The sequence below is a fragment of the Cyprinus carpio genome, chromosome A22, assembly GCF_018340385.1.
Source record: "Cyprinus carpio isolate SPL01 chromosome A22, ASM1834038v1, whole genome shotgun sequence".
Taxonomy (NCBI): Eukaryota; Metazoa; Chordata; class Actinopteri; order Cypriniformes; family Cyprinidae; genus Cyprinus; species Cyprinus carpio.
In genome coordinates this window covers 6,229,550-6,238,228 of record NC_056593.1, presented here as the reverse complement: position 1 = coordinate 6,238,228, position 8,679 = coordinate 6,229,550, and the positions used below count along the sequence as shown (strand labels likewise).

At 33.3% G+C, this 8,679-nt stretch overlaps 1 protein-coding gene across 1 annotated transcript in view; it reads left to right on the top strand.

Moving 5' to 3' along the window:
• LOC109079623 (DNA annealing helicase and endonuclease ZRANB3-like) overlaps window positions 1-4,380 on the top strand; it is a 55,331-nt gene extending 50,951 nt beyond the window's left edge. The window contains 3 exon segments of the mRNA XM_042711733.1: window positions 428-767; window positions 3,889-4,020; window positions 4,228-4,380. Coding sequence (XP_042567667.1) covers window positions 428-767; window positions 3,889-4,020; window positions 4,228-4,326 — 571 coding nt within the window. The 3' untranslated portion in view covers window positions 4,327-4,380.
• Window positions 4,381-8,679: the final 4,299 nt, after the last annotated feature.

The window sequence follows — 8,679 nt, the reverse complement described above, 5'->3', positions numbered from 1 at the left end:
TATTAAACCTATTGTTGTAGATATTTAGTTGAAATATTAAAATGTATATTTAGAATAATAATTATTATAATATGTGCCATTTATGCTTTTTTGCACTAGTCAAATTTGATTGTTTCTCATTTTATGTCATTTTATGTTGTTTTACTTCTGCTTTCTGAAACATTATTAATGCACAATTATTATTTGTGCCATTTTTTGTAAAATGCATAAATCTAAAAGTGAGAATATATGTCAAACAATCTCTAATATATTTATGTAGAGAGAGAACATCATAGCAACTGCATATCAACACAGTAAAAACAATTCAGAATTCCCTAGTAACCGTACAGCAGCAAGTGTGTTAATAGACCAGCAGCACTGTTGTTGTTGTTTTTTTTTTTTCAGAAAATGTGAAAATCTACATGCTAATGTGTGTTTGTGTCTGCAGAGAAGCCGAGAGCTCCATGTGTGTTCAGGCAAACACTACAGCCGGTTACCTGCAGGCCGTAGACTCGGCTGGGACCCCCCTGTGTCTGTCCTGCCAGAAGCCCAGCGGGGAGCACTGCGGCTGGGCAGGAGGCTTCTGCAGCCCTGCCTGTATGGAGGACTTCCAGCTGCGCTCCAATCAGGGCTACATGCGCGCCCGCGTGCTGGAAACAGAGCAGGGTGTGTGTCAGCACTGTGGACTCAATGCCCACCAGCTGTACGTGCAGGTCCGGGACGCCCCGCGCACACACCGCAAGGAGATGCTGGACAACACCTGGCTGGCACAACTCCCTCTTAAACAGGTTGGGCTTGTTTGTAGGAGCTTATCTGGCCATTTTTGCATCCATCCATCCAAATGCAGAAATATTGCATGCTAAAGTTGCTCAGATGCTTAACTCTAGGATACAAGGGGCAACTTTTTGAGCAGTGTTGCAGGGCAACTTTGGGCAATGTTGAGGTCAATGGGCAACCAGGTGAGACAAGGCCCAAAACCAATCTAAAGTGTCCCAGATAGAAATTTGTTACCCATTCTCAATGGGAAAGTGCCCAAGCAGCATTACTCAAAGTTGCCCCGTGTATCATCAGCCTTAGTGAACTCACTCAACACACATATTCTGGTCTTTTTAATAACTGAAATGCAATGTGCAATACAGTTTCTGTATTTTTACCTTAATTAAAGCAGTCACTGTGCTCTCCCAGCTATTAGATGTCAGCACTAGCATAAATAACAAAAAATAAAAGACACTGCACTCAAAAAAAAAATTATTATCCCCTAGTGTGGATTGTATGATTAAAAAAAAAAAGAAAAAATTGTAGAGTGCAGACTGCCATTGTTATGTATTACTTTTAGTATTTTTAAGTTGCCTTCTTCAAAATGTAATGCTTGCATAAATATGCCACAAAAATATTATTAAGAATATTTGTGGCTAATGTTATTTGTTGATGTTAAAATTAATAGCTGCTATTATTATTATTATCATTATTATCATCATCAAAAACAAGAAATAATCAGTAGTAGTAATAATAATAATAATAATAATAATAATAATATATAATAAATGCTACAAATAATATTAATAGTTTTTAAAAACTACATAAGATGCCACAAAAGTAATATTATTATGATTATCATCATTTTTAATAGCAATAATAATAAAAGTATTTGTTTAAATGTCTTATAAATGTATTTTGTATGTTAAATGTATGTTTTTAATATAATAGATATTTTATTATTTGTTGATATTAATAAATGAATAAATAATCAGATATTGTTATTGTTAATAACAAGAAATAATAATAATAATAAATATGCCACAAATATTATCATTACTATTTAAAAAAAAAAAAAAACATAATACCACAAAATATTATCATCATTAATAAAAATCATCATCATTTTAATTATGACAAAATATTTGTGGCAAATGTTTACTTAATAATAATAATAATAATAATAGATATTGTCATTAGCAACATCATCTACTCTTCATATAGAAATCATATTCTTTTTCTGATTTTTCTTTCTTTACAATTTTCTTTAAAAAGTCATCTCTGATCTTTATCCATGTCCAAAAACCAGTCGATTACCCTTCCTCGTACCTCCTGCTCAAAAACATCCTCTGGTAGGATCTGCACGAGGTGTATGTAGCACCAGGACTAATTTTGTCTGGGAAGTTGCCCAGAGTTTGGGAAAAAGCGTGTTTTATTCACTTCCAAAAGCACATTAGCCGGAATTATCCCCAAACATTTGCAAGTAACTCGACAGACGCTGCATTTTATTGGAAAAATATTGCTTACAGAGAAAGATAAATAAAGATGGCCTGTTTAGCTTGCAGAAGCAATAAGAACTAAGCGGCCTTGGGCGTCTACTCTCTGTGCTTTCTGACTCTCTCTATAGAGTTATCAGTGTCTCACACACACACACACTGCTTACAGAGAATCCTCCCGGGAGCATCCAGTGTTAACACAACGCCTAGTCTGTCAGATTGCCATTGATTTTTCCCACAGTGCATTGCTATGAGGCGCAGGTTTGATTTTTGTTCGGCTTTTCTGTTAGAGCCCCGAGTGGCAGCGGCCTGATCAATAACGCGCTTTAAGCTCCAAGTGCCCTCAATGCACAAACAAGCCCGCTGTCGTAACGCAAAGGATTGTTACGGAGAGAGCTTCACGCGTTTGCCGTTTCCTTGCATTAGCATGTGGTTTGGTGCGAACGGGTTGACTTATCGACACTCGAGGTCTAATAAGGAAGCTTCCCGCTCTCATAGTGGGAGGTTATCGTCTGTGTCGTGACCCTTGAGATCTAGGATAATTATCAGCTGGCTCTGTTGAGGGGGAAGGAGAGGATTGATTGGGTTTTCTCCAGAGACCGCGAGACTAAAAACAGCCGCGTGCTGAAATGCCAGCGCTTTGGCTTGGGCCTCCTCACGTTCCCAGCGCTGATCTTCCACTCGTGATTTCCCCGGATTTCCACTCCAGCTTTAATCCTGCCGAACACCTGAAGTCCTTCACCACAGCGGCATGTTGAAAAGCCTTTGGAATGGGGGAATTACGCTTCCTAGAGTTTCCCGATGGGCTATTCAGAGCACTTTCATGTGATTCTTAGATATTTCGTGTGGAATAAAAGGGATCTACACACAGCAACAACACTGTTAAGACACTCTCAAGACTCTCTCTGGGAGGTGGAGGCTTTCAAGTGCTGTATTCTTTAAAAGATAGATATATAAGAGGGTTTTTTTTTTTTTTTTAAAGCGATCAGTATTCACTTTTTTTTTTTACCTAATTAGCTATTGATTCTTTAATCATTTTTAAGTGTAACCGTTAGATATAGCCCAAAATCACAAAAACTATTATTATTGTTATTATCAAAAATATTGTTTTTGTTATTAATAGCAAACCGTTTTTAAGCGAATTATTTAAGGTTTGGTTGTTGTTTGTTGTTATTGTTTTATTTTTTTTGTCTTATGAAAATATTTAATAAATATTTTGTTAGTAGAACAAAGAAGTGTTAATATTAATAATATTAAGTTACAAATATTAATAATGGTAGTGTTTTTATTAAAATTGTTAATATTGTTTTAATCAGATAAGAATGCTAATAGGAAGAGAGATCAATATGTTTTTGAATTGATGCTGTATATAAAAGTATTATTATTTATTGACTTATTGATTTTAAGTTGTTAATAACTATAATGAAATACTTGTTTGCAGTTAATAACAACAACAAAATAAATTGAACAATATTTTCATTAAATATAAATAATAATAATAATAGATATAATAGTGTTGTAGCTATTGTTATACAAATTAAGTTTTTCAATAAATAAAAATGGGTTCTTCATATCGGTTATCGGCCACTTAGGCATAAAAATAATCTGTATTTGATGGGTCATGTGAGAAGGATCTGTCTGTGTTTGCATGTTGCAGCTGAATGAAATGATTCAGAATCCCGTTGAAGGACAGTTCTGGCAGGTGGACCACATTAACCCTGTGTACAGAGGAGGAGGACAGTGTTCCCTCGAGAACCTTCAAACCCTTTGTACCGTCTGCCATCGGATGGTACAGTATTTCATCCACACACACATTGTACCGTCTGCCATCGGTTAGATTTTTTTTTAATATAAATAATATTATATATGCATAATATTATTTATTAAATATTTAAGTATTTATTTATATAAATATTTAAAACAATAATCATTACTAGTTAGTTTTCTGTTTATTATTAGTGATTACATCAACATCTGTTGCGGGTTTGTTTTGCAGAGGACCGCAGAGCAAGCCAAAGACAGAAGTCAGATGAAACGAGACCAAGCCGCCTCCAAACTGGCCTCTGACATCACACGATTCTTCGTCAAGAAATGAGCCGATCTGTCTGCAGCTATTAAAAACACATATTCAGAGCAGCAAACAGGTGTTGTTTTGTTGGTGATGCGCCTGCGTTTTCCATGTCGGAGGCGTTATTTACCAACATCTGCAGTGTCTGAGGATTGTAATTTAGCCGATTGGGTAGCTGTTTATAATCACTGCTCTCAGCAAGAGAAAAATAACTTTTATATTCAATGTGTTCAACCATAAATTTGTTGGAGTCGTTAAATAAACATGCTACAGTCTCATTTATTCATCTTGTTCTACATTTAAACAAAAGCTGAGAACTGAAAATCTGAGTAAATGAGCTGATGTTCGTTTGGAGCGTACCATGAACTATTTGTGTTGCAGGTTTAACGCGAGCGCCGCAGGACGTGTTGGCGTGAGATGTTTCCAGTGTCTGCTGGGTTTTTTTGGGTCAGTGCAGAGATAGGAGGTTGTGTGGAGCAGCAGTCAGGCAGGACAGGATGTTCTGAGGGCCGGATGACTTTCAGTTTGTTTTTACAGTGTTGTATATATTGTGTGTTATAGATTATATATAGTGTGAGAGGGAGATTGGGAGGAGATTCAGGGTAGGTTATTCTTATACTGCTGAATACACTTACAAGAAACGGGTGTGTTAGTTGCATGCACATTTTAAACATCTTCACATTTGATTTGATTTGCGGGGTTGTTTTAACCTCTCTTGATAGTGTTTCGAATTTGATCAAATTCAACTGGAGAAAAAGATTTTGGGATTTGATGAGGTTAAACTGGAGAAAAACATTACCCAATTAGTACCAAAAAATAATAGCAGCAATCATAATACATACATGTACACACATATATATACACATTATTATATATATATATATATATAATACACATACATATACATACACACACACATATACATATAGACATACATATACATGTAAAGTTTTTTTCCCTCAAGTTCAAAATATATTTTAATATATGAATTATGCAAACATAGGATTACCATTTTTATTATAGCAATCATTTATAACTATAGTCACAATTTATAATTACATACAGTGTAAAATGCCGTTTATGAATTATATATATATATATAAATAACGGTTTATTTAATGTAGTTTATTAATTTAGACATCCAGTTACAGATGCATATAGTGAAATTACAACTATATATTACATGTATATACTTTAAGTACACACACAAGCTAAAATGTATATTTTATATAGTATTAAAATGTATTTTATATACCATTTTGAATCAAATACAGATTTTTTTTATATATTTTATATTTCAAATATGGAGGATTTTACATATATAGGTACTTATACAGCCTGTATCTTAAGTAAATATATAGGATTATTTGTTACCAGTAATATATAACTATATTATATACATAATATCATTTATATTATTAGACATTATATATACGCCTTTACAACTATATTATAATTCAGAATTTACATATTTCATAAAGATGATTTAAATTTTATATATTCAAGTATATATTCCAAATGTTCAACTATAAATTCTGATTTACACATTCCAAAGTACAGATACATTTTTAATGTATCAGATACATAATGCCTTAGCAGATAAAGATTTACCTGTGTAATGTTTGATTTAAAAAAAAAAAAAAAAAAAACACTTTTTTATTAAAAACCTTTGACCTATATTTTGATTATTTGGCACAATGCCATAAACATTAAATAATCCTTAAAATGAATTAAACAAATATTTGTGAGCATCCCATATACTTTTATTCCTTTAAAGTATTTTTTTTAACCATTTATGTATAAATGTTTTCAAATGAAAAAAGGTTTTTAGTGTGTGTGTATATATATATATATATATATATATATATATATATATATATATATATATATATATATATATATATATATACACACACACACAACGAATATATATATATATATCCTGATTATGTAGTTGTGTATGTGAAATATTTTAGTTTTTTTTTTTAGTTTTTCTTTGGTTGCATGTGTTTAGTTGTGAAAGGAGTTGTGAAAGTAATCCTTTTTTAAGGGCGTCGCAGAAAAGAAATTGCCTTGCACCAAAACTTTGTGTTATTTTAATCTGTCTCTCCGGAGTAAACTCAATAAAGGCTGGACTTTGTGTTATTGGGGTTGAGATAAAGGTTGGTTGTGGGGGGGAACAGACTTGAGTGATGCATATTGCCAAGGAGATGAGGGCATTTTTACAATCCCACTGTCTGTTCACAGTGATGCTGCCAGACAAATTAGCCGCTTAAAACCTGTCTCCCAAACACTCCTCCGCCGTCAGCCTCTGACCAAATCACTCGCACACAAATGAGAGAACGGAGGGAACGAAATGTTCATTTACAATTGATTTGTGTTCAAAATCAATCCTGTTTTGAAAGTAGAGCATTTTGGGAATATGTGTATGTTTTTATGGAATACTTCCAAACAGAACAGAGAAAAATCAGGATATGATTAACAGTCCATGTGTCCAAAGTAGAAGGAAACGTGGTCATTAGTGTGAGATTCTGTGGGAAGAGTTGAACTTTGGCATGTTACTTCAAGCATTATGTTCGTGTATTCCTGTAGAAGTAACATTTATTTTATGTGGATTGGTTGGTTTATGGGTTTGGTTGTTTAAGTACCTGTTTGGATAATCATGATGTTCTGTGACTTGTTCGGCCCCTTCGTGTTTTTTTTTGACTTGTTCGGCCCCTCCGAGTATCAAATGAGGCACAACCAAAATCACTTTTTCTGTCTGTCACAGTTTGTATAGACACGTCCATGTGCGTTTATTCTCTCACATCTCTGTTTTGTGAGTGGCCAAGCAGTCCTGAATGGACTGGATTCAGAATAACAAGGACACACAAACACGAGTGGCCAATCACGGCTGATTCCCTCGCTTTCCTGTCCTTTGAATCCCTGGTTTTGATCTTTTTCCGTTTGGTTCGCTCTTTACTCCGGCTTCAGAGGAAATGTAGCCTCTGACGTCTGAAACCTTAACAAACACACGCGCCTAAATTTACACATCTTTGATGTTGAGTTTATTCACTTATGATGAGGGTGGAAAAGAATGTATCATAATAGAAACGATAATATGATTGTAATATCTCTTATTATATTTGTTATTATGTATGTTTTATGTCTAACTATAACACCCAGCAGGATAGTATGCAGTAATTCAGTGCGCATAGAAAAAAATGGATCATAATTGACAAACCACTTGCAGTCCAGTTTAACCAGCTAAATACACTAAAAAGTATAACCAAAACACCTTATTTTTAAATCAATTTAGCATTTTTTTCCCCCATGATTTAACCCAAGAAAAGGTCATTAAAAGTTCCATACATATATTTTTGTGTAAATACATAATTTATGTATTTTAATAATGTAATGATTTATTAATTTATTAATTAACAATTTATAATAATCCCTTTTTAATTAAAAAAAATAATTATTTTTTATTATGTATATATATATATTAAACATAATATGAAATATATAATGTATATTCATTAAAAAAAAAATCCCCCACTAATCAGTTATATATATATATATATATATATATATATATATATATATATATATATATAATATATATATATATATATATATATATATATATATATATTACATTTTAAATTTTAAAATATATAATTTTATATAATATAAAAGTATATACTTTAAATTTATATATATTACATTAAAATACATCTCTATATAGTGATCTCCCCCCACAAATCTCTTTAGTCAAAAAAAAAAAAGGTATTTTATATAAACACTAATAAAAATAAATAATTCTGCCAGGACATTATCCATTAATTTCACAGTCATTTCCGTTAATCCTAAAACACAATGCCAATGCAGCGCAAAATTCAAATGCAGGTAAAATGCCAGAAGTTTCCTTCATATTAGTACAGTACTTTGTGTTCTACTTCAAAAACCTTTAATGGTTTTCTCACCATTGAAGACAGATATCAAATATAGCTTTTTAGAGGATGTGGCTCTTGGCACTTTCAAGTATTGCAAAACCAGTCATACACAAGTAGCTGACTTTGAAAGAGTGCTTGGGTCACTGAAAAGGGTTGACATGCCTGATGTCTCACTGTAATAAGGTGCTGCTGTCAATACGCTACGGCCCCAGTGAGTAATAGTCATTACTTCTCTGCCTGTCAAAGAAATCAAAGTTCACACCTGCAGACGCGGACCTACACACTCCCTGGCACACCTGCATGACTTTATTACTGATGAGAACAAAAGACCAGCAGCAACACAACAGCTTTAATAACGCTGAGACTGAGATATCCTGACACTTGAGACGGCGGCCTTGGGGATTTCTGAGGGAGGCCAAATTCAAATGACTTTTTGTGTTTCTTG